This window comes from Toxotes jaculatrix, chromosome 4 (assembly GCF_017976425.1).
Source record: "Toxotes jaculatrix isolate fToxJac2 chromosome 4, fToxJac2.pri, whole genome shotgun sequence".
NCBI classification, from domain to species: domain Eukaryota; kingdom Metazoa; phylum Chordata; class Actinopteri; family Toxotidae; genus Toxotes; species Toxotes jaculatrix.
Window position 1 is genome coordinate 20,511,629 of NC_054397.1, and position 27,688 is coordinate 20,539,316.

Genomic DNA, 27,688 nt, shown 5'->3' on the forward strand with positions numbered 1-27,688 from the left:
ATAATAATAAAAACACTAAAATTAACAAGCAACCAAAAACATTTCCTCATACAAGCTTTGAACTAAGATACTGTGGAAAAAGAACTGGACTGGGGTTCAGATTGTCTTTGTGTCTGTAATGATTAACGATTGGTTTGATTATCTCAGTGGTCACAGTCTAGGTCAAATCAAGAGCCAGGGTCTGTTTCCAAATGTCTACATGCTGGAAAACACTGGCAGGATATCAATGTAAAAATATAGATCCCTGTAGTCAATTTTGCTGGCAAGCTCTTATTCCATGATTAATCTTAAAAGCCCTACAGTGCCTGTACTTCATCATCATATTGTCGTGATGCACATATTGAATATTGAAATAGCAGCTTGTCTCTACTTATTGTCTGTTGTTAAATTTCAGTGGCTATTGCTCTTTGGCAGTGTCCTAGCTCTTATTTCTTTAGTATACTGTGCTCTCCTCTCGTTGTGATTTGAGGTGGTGTGTTGGTGCGTAAAGGGCGATCATATTACTCTGAAATATACGTCGAACATACACCACTGCTCACACACACACATTCGCACACACAGTGAAAACACAGACACAGAGCATGCACACAAAGTAGGCTTGGGTGGGATCATACCCTTTCACAACAAAACAAAAAAATTAATTTGCACCCCTTCTGTGCACACATCATATAAATGCCATCTAACTATCCAAAACATGCTCATGGGCAAAAAAGGTACTCATGCGCGCATACTCATGCAGGATCTCACACCCACGTCCACACACATACATACATACACACACACACACACACACACACACCTCAGCAATATGGCAAGGTTAGTTATTGTAAAAGTGCGGATTAGTCGCAGTTTCACAAAGTTGTTTTTATTTGCCATTTAGTATTGGGATATTTTTGCCAGTCAAAGACACTTAATTTCACAGTGCAACACAGTATGACAAACACTGACATTAGGGTCAAGACATATCATATGGGCGAGGTTAAAAAAAAAGTCCATACAAAAAAGAAAAGGTAAAATAAAATAAAAAGTGCAAAAAACAACTTAACAGTCACTGAAAATAGCATTAATTCAATTTTTTTGCGTTAATTGTGCGAATTTAAGTCCACTATAGAAACAAAACTCATCAGTAGCAGCAAAAAAAAAAAAAGAAAAAAGTATATGGACCAGTTTTAAAACATTATAAAGAACACAATGACATTGCCAATCACTGTTTTACTTAAGATATCAATATGGCATCAAATGGATATCAGTACGAATGTAGACATAAACACATACACACTCAGTCTTGCACACACATACACACACGCACATACACAAACACTTGGTCACAGTTAACAGGTGCCAAGGACATTGCGGTGGGAGTCAAGTTTTTAGCTCGGTACCATATCAAAAACAATACATATTTCACACACTGTTAACACAGAATGCCGAAGTAAGGATTTACAAACTGCACATGCACGTGCGCACACACGCACACACACACATACACACACATACACACACACATATACACATACAAAACCTCAAAGAGACAACTAAGGATGTGATTTTTCTTTCTACAATTTCCTCCACTCTGGTGAGAAAACGTGTGTTAGCCCTAATCCTCCCTTCCTAGAGGAATGGTTTCTGTGAAGCCACGAGGAAAGACACTTGCTCTTTTTTTTTCCCCTCTCCTTTGATCAGGTAGAAAATGTGACAGGAATATGTCTGATAGATGGATAGCTCTGTGAAGCAGCACTCTGGTCAAAATGAAGGTAGGAAACATAGATGCGGATAGCGAGATTATCTTACAGATAAGTAGAATTCAGTGACTACAGATGAAGTAATTCATATTGAATCCTATTCCCCGGAAAAAAGAAAGATATCACCCAGAAAATGAGAGTTTTGACACCTGTCTGTCTGTCCCTAACTACATGTAGTAGGTCTCAAAAAGTCTAAATAATAGTGCCACCCACAGTCCGTTCCATGTACTGCATGTACAGCATGTGCAAGTGTATGTGTGAGAGTCTGTGTACGTTGGTCTGTCTCTGTCGGTCAAGCTATCGGTTACTCTTAAGTTTAAGAATCCCACTAAAATCTCCACTGTCCCTGTCTTCCTAGCCAACTAACAGACCGTTCTGTAGCTCTTTTTTTTCCCTGCTTTGTTATTTAGTTCCCTCCCTCTCTTTCCCTGAACTTTCTCTGTGCTGGTCTCTTTCCCTACCTCCCTCTTTCCCAACTTGTCAATCCCTCCATTTCTCCTCCGTGTCTCTGTTCTCTCTGTCTCTCTCTATCTGTCCCTACCAGTTAGTTTTTCTGTGTCGGGTCCCTGCCTAGTTAATCTAGAGGTGTCCCCCTGTCCCTCCCTCCCACCCGCCCACCCTCCCTCTATGGACAAACACATAGGGCGTGGGGGCCGTCCGTCAGGGGGAGCGGCCATTAGCGTCCCTCTCCCTCCCCCCAGATCAGGGCAGTGCAATACACAGATGGATGAGTTTCCCATTCACCCTCCTCCTGCTGGCTCACCTAGGAGGACGGATGAAAGGCAGAGAAGACACAAAGAAGTTAACTTCAATATAAAACTTCATATAACTTTGACTTGTCTTTAAATAATAGCGTGTGTGGGGTTACCCCTTGGGTGGGTATAGAGAATCTAAACGCCGTAGCAGGCTGCCAGTCTCTCCTTCAGCAGTGGGGGGAACTGCTCCGAGAACTGCTGCCAGTTCTCCTCCCCGACCTGCTCCTTAAAGCCGTGCAGGATCTGTGACCGAGGCGGGCAGAAAAAGGAGAAAAGATAAATTTACATCGTCATGTTGATAAGTTGAGTTGATAATTCCTTCTTCACCTAAGTGGTCCTCTGACAGCTTCCTTAACTGTTCTTTTATCAAGACCAAGCTTCATAAAAGCAACACAGTCCTGTATGTGAGAGTTAGACTGATTGTAACAAGGTTGAATTACAATCAAAGTGGGACGTAGTGGGACCCAAAGCCCCCAAACACCACAGGTTCACTATGAATGATTTTTTTTTGTTTTGTTAATTTGACTAATTGCAACTGTATTATGAAAATTTGACCATTGCAATACAATACAAACAAAGACCCTACATTAATAACTACTTTTGTAGCCTTGTTTTGTAGATGGTGTCTCTGTCAAAATCCAGTTTCAAGACCTTTATAATTTTAGTTTATACTGTGCCCACGTTTCACAGTATCTAAAGCAGCATTAATAGATCTTTTTAGCCACTAATGTTGACATATTTACTTTTTGTTATTCCAACTGTCTTTGCAAACGGTTGTAGAAGACATGGAGAAACATTAGCATTCATTTGCCTTCGTATTTCTTCCAACAAAAGCAAGTCCAATATTCACTGTCTTTTTAGCTCTGAAGAAAATGTGTGTCTCTTTAGATACTATACGCTTCACTATGAGCAAAAGTTAATCTCTAAAGTTGTCTGTTGTTTGGTGCTGGGCAGGTAGTGTACAGAGAGTTTTTTTCTTTTTGCTAAAAACAGAAGCTGTCCCTGCTGGGAATGAGGTTAATGGAAGGAGTAAAACTGAACCAAACAGTAAAGGTACAAGCATAAAAACAACAACATGAGATGAAAGATGTCGAAACGCTCCACAGGCCTGAGGTGAACTGCAGAGTCCGGTGAGAATTCTGCATTTTATAAAAATACTGACTAAAGCAACTTTAATAAAGTAGGGTTTATTGAAAATGCAACAAACTGAATGACACCAAGAAAATGTATGGCCAGACTTAACCAACGACCTTAGTGGTTTCAGGGTGTCTGAGCTTATGAAGAACAAATTTTGCTTTTATAATTTTATTTATCTATATTTTTTTTATAATTTTTTAGAAATTGTACAATTACAGTGATACAGAACAGGCCTTTGGCCTGCTGTGGATTCACTATACTGTCAATACACTGGTTAAATATTTCGACAGGAATAGAATTATAAATATATATAAATTCTCTGTTACTGTAAATAATAAATGTGACCCAGTTTGGCTTAAAGCTGGAACTGCATATAAAGAGTATATAATGAAGCCGGCTGCAGCCATGATATTCAGAGTTCACTGAGTTGATCTTGATGTTTTGTCTCCGTTGGGCTGTGGACTTTATGAAAGCGAATTTGACTCAAAATTTGTAGGCAGAGCATTTTGGCCTTTATGTGGTTCGCTCCTGAGGGGGAGTGTGTTTGTGTAATGTCCCCGCAGAACAAGAGGAGTGTCTGTGCTGCTGAGTTTCATCACAGAAAACTAAGATGAACACACTCTGCTCCGCCTGAGGTCTCTACACCTCAGTGACTCACGCAGCAGGGGGAGAAAGGAGAAAGGGGGAGCTTGATGATTTCATGGTGAATTAAAATCAGCCTTTGGATTGGGACTAGTTGCGCAAACATGAGAACTGGCACCTCAATACGACCTGGACCCTCACCTTGTAGAACATGTCTCTCAGATCATCTTTAGGATTTACCCAGGAGGCCACTGCATCACAGAAGAAGATGAAGTCCTGAACAACACAGAGGAAGAAGTGAGAAGGTTTGAAAAGTAAAAGGTCGCAAGATGAAACCCTAAAACATCAGTGGATTTACGGTACAGCCAAACATACAGATTGCATATGACAATGTGCAATGTCTCACCTGCACCACACCTCCTGGGTTCACACCGATCATCATGCAAATCCCACGGAAGGCAGAGTCTTTCTCCTCATTGTCTCGGATGTTCCGCAGAGACGTACACCTGCCGGACACAATCATAAACCAATCAGAAGCTGTTAAACTTAATGCTGACACGACAACACTTTAACTCCCTTATCTTGTCTATGAGGGAACATTAGTAAAATACACAAAATGAAAACAAGTGAGCTGAAACCAATTTCAAAATGTTAAATAAATGGTAACAGCCAAGCATCCATTATCCTACTGTGTGGGAGGATATTTGTCATTTTTCTAGGCTTGAGGAAACAGACACAGACTTCAGTGTTTCATTCTCGCTAATTGCTGATTCCACTCTTCTGCAGACATGTGATCACATTCAAAAAGCAAAGAGGAAAAAATGCCACAAATGTGTCTTGCAAGCAAGGATAAGCTGACGCAAGTGTGTGCAGAATGGAAAGAGGGAGAAGAAGAGATGGAGAGAGCACGTGTCTGCTGAGCAAGTGATATGTGGAAACTGCCGGTGACTGACTGCGTATGTGCAGATGCTATACATGAAATGACACCATGACAATGCTATGACGTGTGGTATGAGAGACACAGAACAAGGGATTAAACACTCTCTCACCAAGGTCGGATAAACTGTGGCAGCATGGGAGCAACCTCCTGCGGGCACACGTAGCCCAGTCGACCGATGGTGATTGCTGGAACAGGACATAGATGAGTCAGGACTGCTGTTAGAGGAGCGTGTGTGCAATACTGTGACACTGACTGCAGTCACTTCTACTATTAAATGCCCTTTTGACTGTAATGTGCTCTGATTTTCAACTGTCAGTCCTGACAAATAACTAGAAAATCTGTCTACTTCCCTTTGAAAAACAAGTATAAAAATATCTGCGTATTCACATACCAGTGTTCTCCAGCAGGGTCTTGGGGGTGTTGGGTCGGTTAATAATCTCAACCAGCTGGTTCAGAACCATAGCGATGTACGGCTGCATCTCCACTCCTGACAGAGCAGGAAAATTAAAGTGAGGCAAGCAGCATCTCACATTCAACAGCACAAGCATTTAACAGCATCGAATAAAAATAGATTTGCTGCAACTCACCCATCTGCATGCAGATCTCTCCTATGGCCCAGGTAGCATTGTTGCACACAGAGATGAACTCTGGGTTCAGATTTGTCCCAAGGATTGGCATGAATTCAGCTGCAGGACACACACAAAAAATGTTAGCGTCATATTAGATACACAAAAACGGAGGATGGTGGGACAGTGTGTATGTGAGGGAGGCAATGAGATAACTACCAATGCACGGTTTGACATGAGGAAAGCAAGCCTTCGTCAAGTCACCCAGTAGAGCAAATGAACTCTGTCTTACTTCAGGCATCGTATCCTGGGACAAAAGAGACAGAGAGACAAAGAGAAATGTAAACGCACACCGTCAACAGACCTAAAGATCTCACAGTTCACTGTGGCTGTTCTTTTTGTTTCATAACTGTCTTGCAAAAAATGGTAAGATCTGCTGACGGAAGGTGCAAAAAATGTGTGCATTTCCTGTGGCTACTTCACAATAAAAGCAACTACACCTGGAGTGATATAACTGAACAAGGAGACTTCTATCAGTGAGATAACATTACAATAACAGTAACACTGAAGTACATGCATGTATTGTTCCATGTGAATCCCACCATATGTCTGTAGGATATTTGAATCCAGTGAAGGAGTGGTGGATCATGCCACTAACAATGAAAACTTGTATACAAACAGATAATAACAAAACATAAATTCCACAAATCTTTTGCTGAAAAAAAAAAAAGATCTCATTAGAAACACAAAAGACTACCAGAGGGCATAACTTTAAGATCTAATTAGACGCACACACGCAGGCTCTCCTCACCTGCATGCACTGGAAAAGCAGAGTCATGATGTTACTGCGAGCAACAAGAGTGTCCACGTGGCCTCCAAGTCCCTCAGCCAAGCCACTTAAAAGATCTAGAGCCACAATCATGAAGTCCTTGTCGGGTGCCTCATACTGGTCTGGCTGCTGACTGTACATCTGAGACACACACACACAGAGGAGAAAGTGGAGGTAAAAGGTCAGGACGATGGGATAAAGTATTTGCATAAAGCAGCAAAACTATAAATTAACTATGCAACAGGCAAGCCCATGTGCAAGTGAGTGTGTGCTACTCACCATGGCCTGAGCCAGTGTCTTCTGGACCAGGGTGACGCAGCGCTGGTAGACGGGCTCGCAGTAGGGGAGGAAACCGCTCTGCAGCGCCGTGGCAACAGATGAGAGACACTCGAGCAGAGGGAAGAGATCTTTGTCTTCATCCTTCAGCTCGTTCCACTTGGCTATCAGTGGAGGCATCAGCTTCTGTATGTACTCCTAAAAACACAAGTGTGTGAGTTTGGCCTCTCAATACATTAAACACAAAACAGGGCTGTGAACAGGTGCGTTTTTTTGGGCTCACAGGCTGGTTGAGATGGTGTCCCACAGAGTCCGCCAGTGTTCCTATGGCATCATAAAGAATCAGCAGGTTCTTGTGCTGATATTTCCCAAAAGCAAAAACCAGCGTGTCCAGGATGAAGCTCAGATAAGGCACCAGCTCTGTACATGCCTCCTCCTCCAGGGTGGCGAAGGCGCTTTAGAAAAAATGAGATGGGTAAGGAGAATACATGAGCGTAAAGTGAGAGAACACAGGAGAGATGAACATATGGAAAAAGAAAGAACTGTACCTGCATGCTGCCTCCTGCACCCTCTTATTGCCATCCAGGATGCGTTTGAGCAGCTCGGTCATAAGGGGTTTGAGATGGGCGTCGGGGGGCTGGCTGACCACCCAGTGAGCGTAGCGGCTGAGGGTCCAGCACGCGATGGAGCGGACGAGGGCCTTCTTATCACACAAACATTGAATGAGGTGGGGGATGAGCTCAGGCAAGTAAGGTACCATGCCTTGCATGCAGCCTGGGAGGACAAGGAAGGTTTTATACATTTTAAGCCAAACTTTCCAGCAACAGAATTATCAAGACACATTCAAGGATTTAGAGACTTTGGGATTACAGATAACTTTAAAGGTGCTATATGCATGTTTTTGTTAGTGCTACATAGCCATTAGCAATAACTTTGTAAGCTGTTTACTTACAAAGTGCTTCAGTCGTTGTTTACAAGAGACAAGTCTAAAATACGCCCTCTGGGCAGCACTACTTCTTCATGCTGCCATGTTGGACTGAGAGCAGATCCTACAGTAACTATCTGGTGCAAAGTGGTATTGCGGGACGGGGATTGCTGGTTAGCATGCTAACTTCAGTAGAAGAGCAGAAGTGACAGAAATAGAAACAAAGCCAAAGTTAACATTGCCATTGGGTTCCAAGACTGGACACAGCCCATGGCAAGTGTCCAGGAATGAAGTTTGATGCTGAACTCGCAACATTTCTTGTAGCTTGTTAAGTAAACAGCTGATAATGCTAACATTGGCTAAGCAACAATGGCAAAGACTTACACACAGCATAGAAATAAATGTTTCCTTTATCACTGAAGGTCAGCGAACAACCTTGACCTAATCTAAAAAAATATGCTTCATTTCAAAAGCAAGTCCGTGCCACGTCTTACCTTCAGCGATAGCCCCCAGGACCAGGATGCCTGACTCCTTGATGACCCAGTCAGGGTGGAAAAGCAGGCCTTTGAGGAGGGGAAGGAGATGGGGAAGCAGCTCTTCACGAAACACATTGGCAAGAACATCCAGAGCTGCGGCCGAACACTTCCCTAGAAAGTGAAAGCCACAGTGAGCATTAGATAACTTTGAAATGGTAATAATGTTCCAAGGAAAAAGTGGCACAGCACACAGCTTAAAACTAGAGACAAAATGAGATAGTGGGTAGTTGCTAACCTGCAAACCTACAAATCTTTGTTACTTTATGTAAATTTCAAGTAAAAAGTGATATAAAATATATCCACACACAGACAGCCACGTGATTACCAGAGAAGATTACTAAATGAATGTCTGTAACTTACGTAGGTTCCAGTCAGACAGCGTATCATCATCATCGTCCTCATCTTCATCAATGTCCTCCCCCTCCTCGCCCTCCCCTCCTTCATGCTGCAGAGTGACGGTACGGGACTTGTGGAAGCGAGGTTTGATATCTTGCTCACTGTCAGGAATCGTCTCATCCTCTTCAACGTCACCCTGGGGGACAACAGTGAGGAAGGTGAATGGACACAGGTAAACAGCAAGAGATGAGAAAAGAAGGCAGAGTGTTTATTTGAAGAGATGGGGACATTTTATTCGTCCAGGGGTGGCTAACCTTTAGAAGAATAATGTCAATCTCAGAGTATTTCATCCCATTCACCAAGATAGGAATCAGTCTGAAACAGAGACAGACAACCACATAATTACTGAGATGAAATCATCTTGTGATCATGTTAACCCAGCGAGGCAACTTGTTGGCATGTCAGCACTTACTGGACCAAGTGGCCAGAGAGGGCCTCTTTGCAGATGGGCTGTTCAGCCAGAGTCAGCCAGAACTCACAGGCCTCCAGTGCCACATTCTCATCTGGATCCTGGGTCCGCTGCAGCATGTACTGGTGGAAAAACAACAAGAGGTGATGATGATGAGGAGGAAGAGGAAAAGGAGGAGGAGGACGAGGAGGAAGGGAAAGCCAAATGTTGCCTGTTTAATGTGGCGTGTTAGATCAAGTCACACCCGCACCTGGATGATGCTGTGCATGTGTGGGATGAGGCGGTCGATACGGACTTCCAGCAGCATGACGAGAGCCCTGCACACATTCTTTCGCACTTCACTGTCCTCATCACCAGCCAGAGCAAACAGACTCTGGGTAGGAAATAAACAGGGAGAGGAGGAGAGAAAGGGGGTGGGTGGCAGAGAGGAGGGAAGGATAGATAGTGTCAACAAACTTGGAAGGGAGACAAGAAATGGAGTGATCCTCAAAGGTTATCAACTTCCAAACATGCACTTCAATCTGATGTGATTGTGATATTGCCACATTTAAAGTACATCTTGACATTGTGTTTAAAAAGGACCTGGACAGGAAAAACTGGTCAGCAGAGCTGGTAACTACTGTCCACCCCGCCTCACAGTCTGATCACAGCAGTTGATGATACAAGTCCAGCTGGTCAATACAAACTAACTTCAGTATGATGCAGACTCTGCTGAGTGCTGATTATCAAACTAACTTAAGCTTTGTGCCTGACCTGCAGTGGAGTGGTGGTTTGTGACTGATTGGACAGTATGTCTCCTTTTTCTGACACTGAAACACACTGATCTACTTAATTACAGCAAAGCAAATATACAATGTCAGTGATCAGTTAATTGCCCAACAAAAATAAAAAAGAAACCTGTGATAGAGCACAGCTGCTTATTGTCCCTGAAGCTCATTAAACATAACATTTTACAAAATTTCTTCTGATGCTAGTGGAAGTGCTCCTTATGTCAGGTGAGGCAGGGTGCCTCCACAATAAAACACTATGGGAAATCCTGCTCAGTTATTTTTTCACAAAAAGCTGCTTTGGCAATGTGCCTACTTAGCACATAAAAACATTTCCATAACAAGTGTGAACCAAAGCACTTGGGACAGAGGACACACTCCATAGTGCCACATTATGATGTTCATACGTATCATGCGTTTATGTATAGTGTGCAAACCAGACGCGAAAAGCGTGGTGCTTTAAATGTTGCGCCTCAATCACAGAGGCCATTTTGCAGCTGCATAATTCACTGTAAAGACAAACTTCTCTATGAACTGCATTAGCCGCATTATTTTGGTTTGACAAAAAAAAAAAAAAAAAAAAAAAAACTTATCAAGGTCCAAAATTTTCCAAAACCGGACAAACTCCATCCACCGAAGAAGACTGCAGTTGAAAGCTCTGGAAAAACTAGAATTTATTTTCAAGAACAAACTTCCACATTACACTACTATTCTAAAAACGGCTGAAATCTGGTCTCATAACAAAATTATATGACTGCTCTCCTTCTGCACCATCAGTGAAATGAACCAATGGCTTAGCAGCATGTTGCTCTCTCCTTTTACTCTAAACATTTCCTACATTGCCTCATGTTTTTGTTACATAATCAGTCTGAAAGGGGCAAGTGGTTAGTCCAGGGAGCGGTGCTGGAAAAAGCGATTTTGGCTCTTGTTCTCACATGATGAAGGGAGGGAAAACTATCAAAACATTTATAAGATGTTTGAAACAACCCAAACTCTACCGAGACAAAATCTTGAAGCGCTCACCTCAATGAAGGTGTCTATGTTATCCATCAGAGCCTGAGCTCGACCAATGATGAACTGGTTCACACACGCTATAGCATGGGATCTGAGAAAAAGACAAACAGCTGATGATTTTAAACAGGAGGTTCTAATGGTGTAGGGTGACGGGGACGGACAAATTGCTAGCAGACAATGAGTCGGCCAGCAAAAGACTAGTGTTTCACTGACCTGATCTTAGGGCTGCAGTGTTTGAAAAACTGGAGGAATTTGGGGATCATAATGTTGAGAGGTCTGTTCAGAGCATCACTATCCAACAGCTCAGATGAGTCCTCACATATTTTCTGCAGAGCTCCAAAAGAGCCCTGAAAGACAGAGAAAATCATGAAGAATGAGTGTTAAAAGATCAAAAGAAACACACACAAATCTGATCACATCACAGAAGCTATGTGTGTGTGCAGGTACGTGTGCCTGACCTCGCAGGTGTTATAGTCCTCTGAGTTGAGCAGATTACAGAGCTGAGGCAACAGTTCAGGCCAAGTCTGCAGCTCTCCTTTAGAGGCTATGGTTGTGATCAGAATGCCTTTATGATAAAAATATAAATAAATAAAAAGGTTACTCACAAATAAATCAGGATTTAAAACTCAGGAGTAACTACTAACTTCGCCATCACATTCAATCATTTAAAACGTCTTGAAAATGCAGCGCTTGCTCCCACACAGCCACATTACCTGCAAAATTTCAACCACCTACATAGTAGTCTGACTCACACTGACTAAAAAATGCAGCTAACACCAGCTTTTTCTTTCTCCATTTTCCCTTTCTCACTCAAACACCCACCGATTGTAGCTCTGATAAGCGGTGAAGGGTCTCCGATGTTGTTGAGGCATTCTCGTTTGATGAAGTCAGCCACATTGGGAGGGAAGTTCTGGTAGTGAGCCTTTACATTGTTCTTCAGTATCAGACCGCTCAGAGAGCGAGTGGGCTCATCTTAAGAAGAAAGGCAGAGGAGTGTTTTTTTTTTTTTAATGAGAAGGAAGAAGTTAAACGCAGAAATATGTGCTGAGAACAGCCAAAGTTAGGTAGGTCATTCAGTAAATAACAATGCTGTTCTGTAGTTAGTATTTTTTTTTTTTAATGTGTCTATACATACCCTCAGATTTGAGGCTTGTGAGGACAAAGATGAGATAGTTGTTGAAATCTGGAAACTGATTAAGTTGCTCCAGTTTCTGAAAACTCTGTTAAGGAGTTCAACCATCCACACACACTTCACACACACTAACTCACATATCTTGTGTTCCTGGGAACACATTTGTGGATTAATACACAATCAATCACACCGGTTCACTTGCTGCAAGCTGCACATGACACACACAATCAGTTTTCATTGACATTTCTTATGACACACATCCTCTCACAGAGAAAGTAAAATCTCACAACTTATCCTCTCAGCCTCACTATCTCACACAAACACACACGTACATTTGAAGGTGTGTCAGAATGGGAGAACCAGCCAAAATGTCCTCACTTTCACAAAATTCCATAACTCCAATAGTTTAAATCAGAATCAGAAAAAAAAGATCAAACTGGTTCTCACAATGTATAGTCATGCAAGTACACACACAAACACAGATGTAAGGATACTTCTTGCACAGCTCGCTGTGTTGCTGTGTCTGGGGACTGGGAGTCCTTGAGTAGCTGTAGCACTTGCTGCAAACCCTGTTCATCTGGCTGCCACTCCATCCTATAACACACACACACATACACACACACACACACACATAACGTGTTTATGAAACTTGTACTACACGCATCGGCGCTTACAAAAAGATAGCCCCGCCTGTAACCTCAGTACTGTGTACGTTACTGCTCAGAACACGCAGAAGTAACGTAGGCTACGCAGTAACGATTACAGATGGGGCGAACATGCAGCATACTGCCGTTACCAATAGCAACAACTTGTCAAATATTAGCTAGCTAAGTGTTATCCTCACAATTGCTTACTTGGATCTTAATTTTAGGCTAAATGCATTCACTGTAAATATTTGTCTATAATGTAGCAAAACACTACTGCAAGCCTGACTGTTTATCAACATTTTCCTTTCCTAGCTACTTAAAGCTTTAAGATACAGCTACGCAGTCGTCTTTTACTACAGCTACAGTTAAAGCTACATGAATAAATTCGCCACAGCACCTATCCGCTACCAGACAAGCCTTTTCCACATGAGGCCCAAGCGGCACAAGCACAAATATCTGGCTCATTCAGCTAGCCAGCTAGCTTAGCGTCGCTGTGATGCTCAACACGCACCAGATTCACACAGAAAACAGCTGCAAAACGCTATCGTGCGTTAACAATCAGGACACCGCGTCGCGCCGTTAAAGTTGTGATTGTAATTAAAGCAACAAATACTACGCAAAAAGAGCGCATTAATATTCATAACAGAGCCGTCGCATATCAACCCTGGGCAGCTACCAGTAGCATGGCTAGCTAGCATCATCCTGAAAGTACCGCGAAAGGTTTTACCTGGTCGCTCCGATGTGGTAGATCTATATTTCTATAGACAATAGTGCAGTTACGCTGTAGCAACTAACATTAAATAAAATATGACTTCGATCTGTGTACCCAAACACAAACTTCTAACCTCAGGAGATCTGTGTGGTTGCTTTGCTAGTTGGTATGTGACAGAGATTGCATGCCTTGCAATCAAGCCGGGTGATCAGTTTGATCATGTTCGGCTTCCGTACTGGACAGATTGTCGGGCAATGCAACTGTGCAGAGACATAAACAACTTTTAATATCATCATTTTCTACAGTCTATATACATTGTGTGTATGCTGTTGTCGTAAATGGTGTTATTTAATACGGATGTATCACATCCATTCTAATTCTGTGAACAGGCATGATATGAATGTTGTTTTGCGTAGTGTTTTCATGTCTGGCCACCAGATGGTATCAGCTTCAAATTCCTGCAGTATCTAACTACTGTATAATTCATCTGTATGAACTGATGCAGGGCGTGGACTCAACGTGAACACCAGAGCAAACTAATAGCATACCAATAAATGCTACTACTATGAAGTTGACATTGTCTTAACATGACTGTGATAATTCAACTTTGGATGGAAGTGGAGCAAAATGCTATGAACACTGAAATAAACAACAAAACTCAACATTACAATCCTCACAGATGTATGTTGCAGGTTCATTGCACTGGATGCCAGTGCTTTGTGAATCTGCTCATGTATTGTGCCCACCACCTGTAGAATCACAGAAACCAAATGTGCTTCAGTGTATATGAGGACGCTCAGTGTGCTCAGTCACCACCACTTCCTTCATTTCGAAATCCTTGTCAGCACTATGTTTCTGAAACAAGGAAGTGTTAGCATGAAATATCACTTTAGAATTTATTTTGCAAGATGAACAAAGACTTTCATAACACTTACTCAAAGCTTTATTAAACATGTATATCAATCTGTGATAATCACAGTAAACAAATATATGTACACATTCACATTCCTGTACAAATAGTCAACACATGGACAGTGAGTTCGATGGAATGTGTAATTCCAAGAAAGTGAAGAACTGGAGGAATCACATAGGAAAAGAGAAGGGCTCTACATTAGTGACAGAACAAAATGCATATGTAAGAAACTAGGTTCAGCACAGAGAGCTGATTTCACTCTTGCTACAGCCCCACTTGCAGCAGGCATTGGACAGTCCAACCACTACATCCCGTCCTTTCCTATCTGCACTCCGTAGAGTCTCTAACACCTCCTCTGAGATTGGTGAACGAGCTGAGCGGCTGAATCCAGCAGCCACAGAGGCCACATCCAACGTCTGATCTTTCCATGCAGGATCCTGCTCACTGGTAAGTTGAGGGATAGGATTTGTGTTCCATGGATCAAAAGCCTCTTCTCCAATAAGAGCTGACAAACAGGAAGGGTAAATCTCTCAATATTAAGTTTTGGCTTTAGGAAAACATGACACATAGTCTCACAGACACAGTCTTACCTGAGTCTCCTATGCTTCTTCTCCATCGAGAACCACCACAGGTAAAGATGACAGCTCGTATGAACTCTCTTCCACACAGTTTCACCCCGTAGAAAGAGGGATGGCTGTCATTGGAGCGTACCCTGTCTACGAGTGCCACCAACAAGCCCAGGGTCAAGAGTGCTGCCTTCCACATGGTGAGAGTTAAAAGATCCTGAAGGTGTCTCAAAGGCTGGAAATTGCTTGAGGTGTCTGTGTAGTTTGTGTTTCTTTCTGGACAGCTTATATAGGCCTGAGCATGACAGAGAAGGACCTCAATTCACCCCAACTCTTTGTCATGTCCAGAGATAAGAGCAGAGACCTTTAGGGGTAACAATGCACATAGAGAAAAGGAAAAGTTGTGATTAAGTGGCGAATGATGCCAGAGGTGATGTCAACAGTGGTCTTGGCTATCTAATCACCTGTGACCTTTTGTTGGCCTTTCTGTCCCTCACATCAGTTGGGTTGTGGTGTGTGTCACCAGCACAATCTCCGTCTGGCTATCTGCTCTACCTGGCATTGGATGGAGATCACTATCCATTCACCCCAGGATAGCTAGGTTGCTGTACGTTGGCATTCACTCCAAGTGACACACACACACACACACACACACACACACACACACACACACACACACACACACACACACACACATGAACACTAAAGATAGATTTCTGAGGACAGCTGGTGACACCACATTGACACAGATGGGAACTTCTGAATGTTATACAATAGTAATTATTGATATGAGCGTATAGAGCATAGGGGAAGTTGGATGTAAGCGACGGTATCGACACTATTTGAAATTAATGTACTGACATTCTATCATTTTCCGCCTATCTGCTTGACATTCTGTGCAATCAAAAAAGTCATATCAGAAGTGGTAATTTGACGTTAGGCTCTGGTGAAAGTGACAGACAGGGACTGTCTACCAATCAACGATCGGCTGTTTTATTGACGCTGCGACCACCTCCCAAGTCAGCCAATCAACATTTAGTGTAGGGCGGGGCGATGACGAGAGGGTAGCAACAGTTGCCCCGGTGAAGGCAAGGCGCCATAGTCACGGTAGTCCTGGCGACAAGAACCAAGCAACGGGAGTCAACAACAACAACCTAAATCTAAGGGAAAAAAACTTTAACGACTTAAAAGGACAATACTGGGATTAACTGGAGGTGAAAAAGTAAAATATCTCCGAATTATCATTTCATTTTCTGTATTTTTTATACGTGTGCTTGTTTGTACAATCGTCAGCGTTAACGTGAAATTGGTCGAGCGTGTCGGTGATGAAAGTGGTTGCTAGCTTCTTTGCAAACGCAGACCGTTGTTATGGCGATGTCAGATCTTTGATAAGAGCACAAGATGGCGGGTGTGTTGTAGTGCCAGTCGTACTTTTATAGCTCATTTGTCAGAATGTCCACACTGTTTCCTTCCGTTTCGATTACAACTGAAGTCAGAGACGTGATTGGTGGCGTGGTCATATATTTATTGACCATCCAACAGGAGTAGCTAGCAACTAGCTAACTCGCTTTAACGTCACATGTCAACGTGAGTTGCTAGCTGGGGAAGCTATCACTCCCGTTTGCTCAACTCACTTTTCAAGCAAGCAATCCAGAAACATTACAGAACAGAAAAGCACAGGGAACTACTTACTCAATTAAATAATTAATGAGTTATAAACGTGGAGACATAAGAGTAGAATGTTTCGTAATGTTTTTGTGACTTTGAAAAAGTTTTTGATCTGACATTGAATTCGACAAGTCACTCCCGTGAACACGGTGTGTCGGATGATCATCTGATTTTCTTGTTTGCCGTGTTGGTTTACGCAGGAGTGGCTTGTCTTCCAGTGGGATGGCCTAAAGTTCTGACTGACAGTGGGCGCGATGATTAATATGTGCTTTTCCAGATGGTAATATCTGGGACTGTCCGTGGTTGCATGTTTAATGTGTTTTTTTTAGTTATTTTATTTAACTTGAAATACCACTGTCATGGCGAATTAACATTGTTTTTGAAATATAATTCCTTGCTTTATTTACGGTTCTTAAATTCACTTTGTGGTTCATACTGGACCAAACAGGAAAGCCTCTAGACTACTGCTTAGTCTCAGACAAAAGCCCTACTTCCTCCTCTGATTTATGTTCCCCACACACACGTACTAAGACACGTGAGTGCTCACAGGCTAGATTTATCTGTCCAAAACCTGGAGAGGTGAAATGATATGCCAGCTAAATGTGTTTCTATGTACATTTGTAGCACTTTAATTAATGAGTGCTGTCCCCTTTATCCACAGAGCTAGTGCCTCAAAGCATTGGTTGCCATGGCAACTTCTGGATACTCAGAGGACCTTCAGCCTCAGCAGGCCAACACAGTAACCATAGCAACACCTGCTGCCACCACACCCTCGTCCGCAAAGACAGCACACTTCCTGTCTGAGATCCCACCAACCTCTGGAACCACTGCAACAGCTAACCAATCAGCCACTGCCTCAAAAACAGGACAGGATGCACTTTGTTCGCAAGCGCCGCCCACCCAGGCTCAGAGCCAGAAGGCAGTGGTTCTGACCACTCCCACACAGCACTATGTGAGCCCCGAAATCCAGCACTCCACGGTCCAGAAGAGTAACGGTCAGAGCGGCTCGCCTCAGTACATCATAGTAACTGTTACAGGTGAGAGACACTAGAATGGCTGACACATACTTAACTAATACATACTTTGCAAACATACATAATATACACTTTCAGCTCACATAAGCAGCGGGAAGGCATGATATGCCATGCAGTCTGAGCAAGCTTCAGTTTGTTCCGCAAGCCTGTCTCAAGGGTGTAAGCAACAGGCTGGATCCTGGTTGGAAACTGGCAGTTTGTCCAGCACAGAGTGTTGCATTCTAGTTATCAGTCAGTGCAGAGGAGAGTTGTGCATAAACATTTATCCATACATTTTAAAAACAATGACAAATGCTTATCATTAGTATCCAGGGCCTGTGAAGATCTTATAAAATATCTTATATTTTTTGACTAACAGAACAAAAATAAAAGTTGTATAAAACAGTGCTGAAGCAATTAATCCATTAGTTGTTGAACAGAAAATTAATTTTATTAATTGAGTAATTGCTAAATTATTTGTCAAGGTGGGTTCAAGGTTCACAAATTTGAGGATTTTCTGCTTTTTTTCCATAAATTTTAAATGGGAAATTTCTATGTTTTGGACTGTTGATCGGACTAGATAAGCAATTTGACAACATCACCTTGTGCTCTCGGACCTCAAATTGATATTTTACACTATTTTCAGTACATTTTATAGACAGTTAACACAGTTAATCATTTTCAGTTAAGAAATCAATAATCAAAATTGTCTTGTCTTTATCCCCGGCTCAGCCTCCACTTGTTCATCAACATTTTATCAATAATCAACAGTAAGATTTCTAAAAAAGAAATCTGTGTGTATTTTGGGGCTGGTCATTAATAGCAATGGTCCAAGTTGGCACCAAAACATGGTCCAGTTATATTCACAGATATTTGAGGAATTATTTGAATTTATGCATATAATAGTTACTATTTATGAGCATGATGTTTAGTTAATTCCTTGTTGGTTATAATCCCAGGTTTTAGGTTTCTGCTCTACTGAACTACATGCTGTTTTTAAAGTAATACCTGATTTCATAGCTAGAATGATGACTAGCAGAGATCTAAATCCCACCAGGATTGAAAAACCACTGATGTAGTTTGTCTGTGTGGTTGGGTAGTGCATACATTATGAGGACAAAATAAGCTGATGGACTTGGTTGCTAGGCTGCATGGTCCCAAAAGTGGGAGCGTGGACAGCTGATGGATGGAACCTGACTTTTCTTTTACTCTGCTGCCCTCGTTCGAGCGAGATGATGGTATAATGATATTTTTATTATTATTATTGTTGTATTACATCAGATTGGCTTTAAGGTTGCAGTTAGCCGTACAGAAAATTGGATGAGGCTGTATCTATGGTCGCCTATGTAATGTGTGCTTACAGAGCTTCAGTAATAAGGAAACCTTGGTTGGTATTTTAAAATAGGATGTTAACTAACGGAAAATAAGTGAGAATTCACCACCACACCAGAGTCTATCTGTATGTTTATTTTAGGGTCGTCTATTCGTAGATCTTTTTGCCTGCTAGTATCAAGTAACACTATGCACTCTCACCCAGAGTGAGACAGTAACAGGCCCGAGGCCTGTCTTGTTCTCATGGAGCAGGACTACAAAGTTAGCCGAATAACTCTGCTTATTAAACATTCCGTCCATATCTGAAACATGGACTGCAGTTTTACTCAGTACAGTTGTTAGTAACTCAGTAAAACTGCTTCATGAGAGGATACAGTGAAGCATTTGTGCTCTTTTGTTTTATGTATTCACATTTTTGATATCAGGCTAGAATCATGTCCGGTAAGATTTCTGTTGAACCAGTAATAGAGCTTATTGGTTTAGATTCTGTAACAGCCTACTTCTTTAGAAAAACACAGAGTGGAATTGAAAGTATTATGCAACATGTAGAAAGGACAAAAATGTTTACCTGCTCAGCAGGGACTTAATAATGGCAAAACCAAATCTGCAGAAACGAGAGGTTTCTAATTTAAAATTTTCTATATAGTTAGTGCTGTGAATAGTATTATTTTCATTGTCTGTTAACACCTTATTTGATCTTAGACTGCAAAATGTAAAAAGAAAAAAGGATGCATGCTCGTCACAATTTACCAAGAGCCTATAGTGACAGCTCCTCACATCTCCCAGAATGCAAGAGAAATTTCTCAGACGTTATTTAAATAAAATGACCACATTCAAAATCTAAATGTTTACTTTTCCGCCTGGAGAAAAAAAAATCTAAATCAGAACGGCACTCACTGTAGAGAATATCTCCACCAATGCCAATTAATTCTGCACACATCTATCTAGCTCTCATAGCAGAAAAATAATAGTAAAAAGGAACTTTGGTTTCTATGTGCTTTGTCCTTAGGGGCCACTGTAGAGTTTTTGTGGTAGAAGATTTTATTGATTACTAAGTGATTGGAAAAGTAAGAGATATAGTTTCTAGTACATGAACTAATTGATGAATCAGCTGTGTCTGTGGAGGTCAGTCATTCAGGTCATGGTATGTCTAGAAGTGCTAAATCAGATCACTCTTGTTTCTTTTCAGATCATATAAATCTTTCGCCTTTTACTATAGATTTCCGTGGAGAGGAACAACAAGAATTTTACTCAATTTTTTTGATGCTCTGCTTCTAGCGGAGCTTAAAAAAAAGTAAAAAAAAAAAAAAGAAGTGCTAAATCAAAGACGAACTTAATATTCTTGAGGATATTTTGCCTCTCATCCAAAAGGCTGCTTTCGCTTCTGATTAATCAACATTATAGTTCCAACACTGCGTACGACACTACATGATTACAGTCATGATTAAATGGTTGGTTGCTGTGTTTGCATGTTCCAAAGTTCTCTCCTCTGTTGCGTCCTGGCTTCACTTGATTTGATAAACCTGGTTAAACTAAACAGAGTTATGGACCAGAATAGCTTGCACAGAGCAATGTCACATTCCTTATTTTAATCATTCAGTAGCGTCATTAGGCTTTTCCCCTATTAATCCTGAAATTTAGCGACATTAAGGTGTAAATGTAGCCAGCAGAAAACGGTAAGTAAACTTTAACGGTAAGCCAGCTTCCACCCTTGTGGGAAACACCGTGTAAACTCTTGTAAAAATTAGTTCATTAAATTCCTCTTGAATTGTCTTGTGAAAGGAATTTAAAATAGCTTGAATAAAAAGTTATTAACCTGCCAAATTGGCAGCTGGAAGCGAGGAAGGAACAGTCACAGTATAAATGTACAAATATTTGAGGAGAGACTGAATCTCATTTTCCATTTGCTAGTATAATGCAAAGTTAAATTGAGTGGCACGTTGTGTGGAGTTGTGCATGGCCCCAGTGTAACTACGGGTATGTTTACAGCAGTTAACTTAGGTAGAAGTAAAAGCAGCGCAATGGGATCAGGACTGAGCAAAGCACTTCAAGCTAAATGTTTATCACCTGAAGGGTAAAAAAAAAAAAACTATTACCCTCTCCTCCACCTACCCTCCATCCACTGTTTTCTCCCTCTATCCTTCATCCCCCGTATCTCTCATTTCCCTCTCTCATCTGATCTGCATGTTTACAAGATGGAGGGATTTCTCTCTCCATCTGGGGAGATTAGCTGTCCAAGGCTGTCCTTCTGCATGCAACATATAAGGATGAAAGGAGAGTTGGACACACACACTCTTCCCCTCCTTACTATCAGTCTCTCCTCGGTCAAGCAAAAAAAGAAACTTAGTCGCAGTATGTTCTGCGGTGGCTGTTATTACGATTTGGAAGCAGTATGTCGTGAGTACTGAGCTTGTGGTGATGGTGCCTGAGTTTTTCTTTATATTGAGTTTTATTTGATCATCTGATGAAACTTCTCTCCCTCACCCTCAATGTGCCATCTCCAGAGGGTTCTGTTCACTCCAACGACAGTCTGTCGGACTCCAGCCCGCCGGCCCCTGGCGTTCCTACTCAGGTGGTCCAACCAGTGCAGACCACCCCACAGGTAAGACGCACACTTATTTACAAACCCCTCTGAATTTGTCATTTGACCACATAGGCGCAGGTTACAAACAAAGGGGTGGACTGCTGATAAAGTTTTATCTTACACTGTGACTTTTACTCACCAGCAGAGGTCAGTGTTGCAAGCAGTGTCGCAGGCAGCCAAGAGGATTCAGGCAGGCCACATCAACAACCTACAGTCTGTGCACATTAACCAGGAGGTAAATAGATATACACAAAATATTTCATCATGTAGATCATAGATTCAACATTCAAATCATGTGTAGGGGTAATGCCATCATGTGTTCATTACTACAAGAGAGGGATGAAGAAGAAAAGGCCCTTTGTGCCCTTTTGAAGAAGATGAAACAGTTTAGGTTGAGCTTTGCCACCTCTGTCACCCACTTCCTTTTTCATTCCCTGATGCTCATCCCTCTCTCTGACTACGGCGTACCTGAACACTGAACTATGTGGGCAATGCAATTAGTCATGCCACACCACTTATATTCGTTTTTAATGGCAGACGGTCGCCCTGCTATTGTTTCCCTAATTGCATTTCTTAATACTGACCTTTAAACTATCGTGCCTACTAAGAAATTCAGTCAGCAATTTGGCTTCCCTTGAAATACAACAGTAATGATGGTGAGCTGACAAACTGGTTTCAGAAATTGTGCCTGCTCAGCAGCTGCTCCTCTGAACAAAAACCCTTTTGACCCAGTTAACAGAATACATTTTTCACTGCTGTTACAGGCTAAATGTCTGGTAAAAGCTATGCTTAAAGCTGCTGTAGTTTAAAATGTTATGTTGACAATAGATCAAATAACAAGGGGGTCATTTGTAGTGATGAACCAACAGAGAATTATCTCCCGAAAACTGCTGTTCGACTCAATTTTACAGAGCGTTTTAGCATCTTTCAGCTCAGTTTTTTTGAAGCCCCCATGCTTCACTGTTTTGCTTCGCTGTCACTTCTCTGGTCAGTGATTGTTTCCAGCTGCAGCAGGCAGCTGTTTTCAACTCACAAAAACGACCAGTACACTGTCCACCAAGCACAAAATGGCACACAGACAAATTTAGAAACTAGTCGGCAATTTGTGGAGCAATTAGCAACTAAAGAGGCAGACATTTACCTAAAACTTAGCTAAAAAAGAAAAGTGATTATTGGGCTTACATTTCATTCTGTGGACATAAACACAGCCGCAGATGAACACTAATGTTACTCCATGTCTGCTGAATGTGTAAATAGACAACTGTTTTACAGGTTCACCATAACAACCTTATGATGTGAATAAATGCCAAAATTGTGTTCACCTACATAAAATCAGTGAACGCTGCTTTAAGTCTCCTCATTACTTGTTGTCCAGGTGGAGCATGTGTTCTCTGGCCAGGTGCAGTATGTGGACGGAGCAGGAGATGCGACTTTCACCACATCCACCATGTGAGTGAAGAGCAAATTGCTTTGGCTGCACATTGTATATCCCTCAGACATACACACTCACAAACACGATCAATCAAACACTTTTCTTTTCATGTCTTATCTTGTCCAGTCGATCGAGCAACTACCCTTTCTCCGACTCGCCCCTCTACTCCCAGACCCCTCCCGCCTCCTCTTCCACCTACTACGAGGCTACACCCAGCTCTGAGTCAGACATCACCGGATCTGTTACCTCGCAGCCAGTTTCTGTGGCAACTGGAGGAGCCAATAGCGGGGCAGCTGCTGCGGGTGGAGCGGGCTATGTCATTCAGGGAAGTTATGTGTTAGGAGGAGGGGGAGGAGGAGGAGGAGCTGCAGCAGCAGCAGCAGGTGGAGGAGGAGGAGGACAGAGCTACTCTAGCCCTAACTCTCGTGCCCCACCTGCTACTGTGAGTATTCAAGTTGTGAAAGTGAAAAATGTTGCTGGTTATAATCTACGACACGAAGGTTCAGAAAGTTAAATTTTGTGACCTACCCTCTTCTGTAGGTGCAGTGGCTGTGTGATAACTACGAGGGGGCGGAGGGGGTGAGTTTACCTCGCTGCACCCTCTACTACCACTACCTGCTGCACTGCCAGGAGCAGAAACTAGAACCTGTTAATGCTGCTTCTTTTGGCAAACTCATCAGGTCTGTCTTCATGGGGCTACGTACACGAAGATTAGGAACCAGGTACACACACACACACACACACACACAAACTTTACAGTTGCTAGACAAGTATCTCAGGCCATTGTCATAACTTTTTCCTGTGTGTGTTTCAGAGGGAATTCCAAGTACCACTACTATGGCCTGAGGATCAAATCTGGTTCCCCGCTGCTCAGACTGATGGATGAACAACAGCACATGCCAATGAGGCAGCAGCCTTTCTCACAGAAAAACAGGTATCTACATGGACTTGTGAAATCTGTAATTTGAGCATTACTTTTGAGATCTTGTAAATATCGTGCAGTGGGGAGCTTGTAATCTTGAAATGATATTACTGTATATCATCACCTGAAAATGTCTTGCCTGTGGGTTTATAACTTTAAATCAGTGCCTGAGTTGCAATTAGTTATCAGTGCATTTTGGTTGCATTACCACTTCTGTCCTGTGATGCAAGTGATCGGATCACCTGTACTCATTACAAAAGCAAATGTCTGAACTGCGTGGCAGTTTAGACATTTGCTTTGCATAGGGTTTTATTGTTGCTCGTTTATTTAAGTGCTCCAATTACAACCTATGTCTTCCCTGTGACTGCCTCTGAATGCTGGGTACTCTGTCCACTAGGATAAAGCCAATTCAAAAGACACAGGGGATCACCAATGGGACGTCAGGTGGGACAGGTCAACAGCAGGCGGCGGCGCTGTGTGATATTTCAGCCCAAGTGCAACAGTATCAGCAGTTTCTGGGTGAGAAACTCCTCCACTCTGCCTAATGTGTACCATTGTCTTCTAGCAATACACAGTCTCTTATTGTTTGATCTCATTTAAAAGAAATCAATACTTTGATATAACCCAGGTGTCCATTTCCTGTTGCACTGTTGGTTATAATAAGCTGTGGTAATACTGAATTGATTAATGATGAAGACTGGGTGAAACTAAAGACCTTACTGTTTCATCTCCACATTCTCTCTGTTTCACGTTTCTTCCCTGCACTGCATCTTGTGTAGAGGCATCAAGGCCGCTGCCAGACTTTGTGGACATTGATCTGCAAGATCGAACCCTGCCTGATGGGATCCTTTTAGAACACCTCAAGGCCTTTCAGTCTCTCTACAGAGAACACTGTGAGGTAAGCAGCTGTGAACAGAGGAAGGATACACACACTGATCATAATATCGCTTATTCCTCATTCTCTCTCATCTTTCAGATGAAAATACTAAAAAAGCATGATGAAGGTTTAAACACCTTGGTGTGTGTGTGCGTGTGTGTGTGATTTTCCTACAGGCCATTCTGGACGTGATGGTCAACCTTCAGTTCACTCTTGTGGAGACCCTGTGGAAATCCTTCTGGAGGTTCAGCCAGAGCAACGACACGGAATCACTCAACCTGTAAGCATCACAAACACACTCAAAACACCCTGATGAAAGAAATAATACATTGCTATAACTGACTGTAAATGGTCTGACTCTGCCTCTGTAACAACTGTCTCACGCTCTCCTCCAGACACAACGAGTCTGAGAAGCGTCTGCCCAAATCGTGCCTGGTGGTGCTGTGCAAGTTTGAGCCAGTGCTGCGCTGGACGAGAGAGTGTGACAACCTGCTGTACCAGACTCTGGTGGAGATCCTCATCCCTGATGTACTGAGACCCATCCCCAGTGAGTTATTAAGGCCTGTAAGCACAACTGTTTAGTGAGTACCATAGTAGTGGTACTTGGAATTCCCTCTGAAACACACACAGGAAAAATCCAGTCTGAGAAGGTGTTGCTCTTCAAACTGGGGTAAAGGTCAGGAGGTGTCTCCTCTACTACACCGCTTCAGATTTAAATGTAAATATTTTCTCTCTCTTTCTCACCACCACCACCACCACCCCTGCATCAGGTGCCTTAACTCAGGCCATCCGTAACTTTGCCAAGAGTCTGGAGAACTGGTTGACAGGTGCCATGATGAACATCCCAGAGGAGATGGTTCGCATAAAGGTATTTGTATGTTGCACGGAGCTCTGTGTCCTTTCTTTTACAAAATGTTTGTAATTCGTGCCTGTACGTGGCCAGATGACAAAAATTTGCACTGTGATTCCAGGTGTTAACTGGGCCTTATTGTACCTACTTCCTGGCTTGGGCTATCTTGTTATTCGTACTTTCCTTAGGTGGTGTGTGTAAGCTCTTTCTCCCAAACGCTGCGTCGTTACACCAGCCTGAACCACTTGGCCCAGGCTGCCCGCGCAGTCCTCCAGAACTCAGCGCAGATCAACCAGATGCTCTCTGACCTCAACCGAGTCGATTTCACTAATGTACAGGTCTGTCAGTACTACTGTCTCTGTCTTCCCCTCCCATCTGTTATTTTCTGGGGTTGATGTTAAAAGTGAAATAGAGCAGAACCCTGACGCCACCGACCCGTGTCGCCCTCAGGAGCAGGCATCCTGGGTGTGTCAGTGTGAAGACCGTGTGGTCCAGAGACTGGAGCAAGACTTTAAAATGACTCTGCAGCAGCAAAACTCCCTGGAGCAGTGGGCCACCTGGCTGGACAGTGTTGTCACCCAGGTCCTAAAGCCATACGAGCACAACCCTGTCGCCCTACCAAAGGCTGCCAAGGTCTTCCTGCTCAACTGGTCCTTCTACAGGTGAGAGAAGAAAGAAAAAAACATGATCTACAATGATGCAGCACAAAAAAGGATTTGCTTTTATCATGAAGATCAGTTTTGTAAATCTCCTCTGCTTCCTCACCAGTTCTATGGTAATCCGGGACCTGACTCTGCGCAGTGCTGCCAGTTTTGGCTCCTTTCACCTGATCCGCTTGCTGTATGATGAGTATATGTACTACCTGATAGAGCACAGGGTGGCCCAGGCTAAAGGAGAGACACCCATTGCAGTCATGGGAGAAGTATGTGCCACCGCATACAATCACTCACATACTGCAGTCACCATCTAATGATATGTTGTGTGTTTTATTAATGTCCAATCTTTACTCTGTGTTGCAGTTTGCCAGCACTGTCAAGAGCCGAACCTCTCCAGACCTGGAAAAAGGTAAAATTCAGCATCATGGTTCTCCTCACAGATATGTTTAGTTTCAAGTTTTGTTCCAGCATCAGTTATCAGGCTGCTTACTGTCATGTCACTGCCTTTCTCCATCAGAAGAAGAAGAAGATGACGAGGAAGAGGAGAGCGAAGAGGAGAGCGGAGACCTCGTGCTGCAGTCCAGCTCTCTGAATGCGGTCGATGTGGAAGAGTCGATGGAACCGCCAGTCAAGCAGCCCAGGACAACTTTAAATCTGCACACACCTTAGCTCACTCATCTGTATAACACACACCACTTCACACCTTTGCTTTAAGTTTAACATCATGTCATCCCATCCCATCGCCCGCTTCTTGTTTGCAAACAGACTATGTTTTGGCGTTGACTGTGTGTGGTCGTCCGGTGCGTGTGCAAGCCTGTGAGAAAGTGGGAGAGCCTTTTGCCAATTTTTTTGTGTTCTATTTTTGTGCCATCATTCTTTTTCTCTTGGCCTTCACTCGATCATTTACAATCCTTCCCTGTGCCTTCCACTGTCTCTTCAGATGTCAGTAGCCACTGCTGTCCAGCCTAAACTAAACAATATAAACAGTATATTCTCGACTCCCTCCCTCCCTGCCTTAACCACTGACCTGATTGCTGTGGAGAGAAGAGAGGATTCCAGCGTTCTTCATTGTACTCTGAACTCAAAAATATCATTGCCATTAAAGCAATGACTATGCAGGGAAGCTGGACTGTCTGAAATATTCTTTTTTTTTTAATCTAAGAGTAGCATCTAAAATGATACTGCGTCATAAATTTGGTTGGTACATGGACGTTGATTTACAGCTGTTTGTGGATGCCATATTTTACTTTTTTATGTAATTTCTTATTAATTTGGCCAACTGACTGATACCCTGTGCCTTCAAGAGATTTCTAGCCTGGAAAAGAAAAAAGCCTGTATTCTATACATTCAGTATTGGTGGATTAATAAATGAAGGTCCTGTGAAGTAGTTTTGGTGTTGTCATGAAATTTCCCTAGCTGTGAAAAAAAAAAAAAAACTGAGATGGTGACAGTAAAGCCTTGTTGTGATAAGTCCTCCCAGTTTGCTGTTCTTCATCCATCCATCCTTTCA

The 27,688-nt window shown here is 42.5% G+C and overlaps 3 protein-coding genes and 1 non-coding gene across 9 annotated transcripts; 2 read left to right on the forward strand and 2 right to left on the reverse strand.

Annotated features, from left to right (window-relative positions):
* Positions 1–845: 845 nt before the first annotated feature.
* Positions 846–13,570, reverse strand: LOC121180538 (transportin-2). 3 transcript variants are annotated; one of them, XM_041036039.1, is made up of 24 exons: positions 13,499–13,570; positions 12,501–12,600; positions 12,010–12,085; positions 11,697–11,846; positions 11,333–11,439; positions 11,088–11,221; positions 10,884–10,965; positions 9,344–9,466; positions 9,097–9,215; positions 8,939–8,999; positions 8,649–8,820; positions 8,247–8,399; positions 7,376–7,601; positions 7,111–7,282; positions 6,831–7,025; positions 6,534–6,692; positions 5,942–6,029; positions 5,744–5,842; positions 5,548–5,643; positions 5,266–5,341; positions 4,623–4,722; positions 4,418–4,492; positions 2,611–2,740; positions 846–2,505 (listed from the first exon to the last, which is right to left on the reverse strand). In XM_041036039.1, exons 2-23 carry the CDS (start codon positions 12,597–12,599, stop codon positions 2,633–2,635), a joined length of 2,670 nt encoding a protein of 889 aa, XP_040891973.1. In that variant the 5' UTR covers position 12,600; positions 13,499–13,570; the 3' UTR covers positions 846–2,505; positions 2,611–2,632. The 3 variants fall into 3 exon arrangements, with proteins under 3 accessions (XP_040891973.1, XP_040891972.1, XP_040891974.1); XM_041036038.1 differs by having other exon boundaries at positions 13,381–13,548; XM_041036040.1 differs by lacking the exons at positions 2,611–2,740; positions 4,418–4,492; positions 4,623–4,722; ... (2 more) ...; positions 5,744–5,842; positions 5,942–6,029 and having other exon boundaries at positions 2,194–2,203; positions 6,517–6,692; positions 13,381–13,548.
* Positions 13,571–14,514: 944 nt separating this feature from the next.
* On the reverse strand, positions 14,515–15,164 carry rln3b (relaxin 3b). The gene is made up of 2 exons (XM_041036618.1): positions 14,869–15,164; positions 14,515–14,783 (listed from the first exon to the last, which is right to left on the reverse strand). Exons 1-2 carry the CDS (start codon positions 15,041–15,043, stop codon positions 14,515–14,517), a joined length of 444 nt encoding a protein of 147 aa, XP_040892552.1. The 5' UTR covers positions 15,044–15,164.
* A 759-nt stretch (positions 15,165–15,923) lies between these two features.
* Positions 15,924–27,679, forward strand: rfx1b (regulatory factor X, 1b (influences HLA class II expression)). Of its 4 annotated transcripts, none has more exons than XM_041035878.1 (18): positions 15,924–16,058; positions 17,174–17,549; positions 21,362–21,459; positions 21,584–21,676; positions 22,817–22,890; positions 23,000–23,315; positions 23,414–23,595; positions 23,688–23,807; positions 24,193–24,314; positions 24,575–24,693; positions 24,849–24,952; positions 25,068–25,219; positions 25,443–25,540; positions 25,711–25,860; positions 25,973–26,184; positions 26,291–26,444; positions 26,542–26,587; positions 26,696–27,679. In XM_041035878.1, the coding sequence occupies exons 2-18, from the start codon at positions 17,201–17,203 to the stop codon at positions 26,845–26,847; spliced, it is 2,541 nt and encodes an 846-aa protein (XP_040891812.1). In that variant the 5' UTR covers positions 15,924–16,058; positions 17,174–17,200; the 3' UTR covers positions 26,848–27,679. The 4 variants fall into 4 exon arrangements, with proteins under 4 accessions (XP_040891812.1, XP_040891811.1, XP_040891813.1 ...); XM_041035877.1 differs by having other exon boundaries at positions 15,933–16,066; XM_041035879.1 differs by having other exon boundaries at positions 15,933–16,066; positions 21,587–21,676.
* Positions 20,029–20,142, forward strand: LOC121181433. Its single transcript, XR_005894025.1, has one exon. It is a non-coding gene; the product is annotated as a U5 spliceosomal RNA (small nuclear RNA).
* Positions 27,680–27,688: the final 9 nt, after the last annotated feature.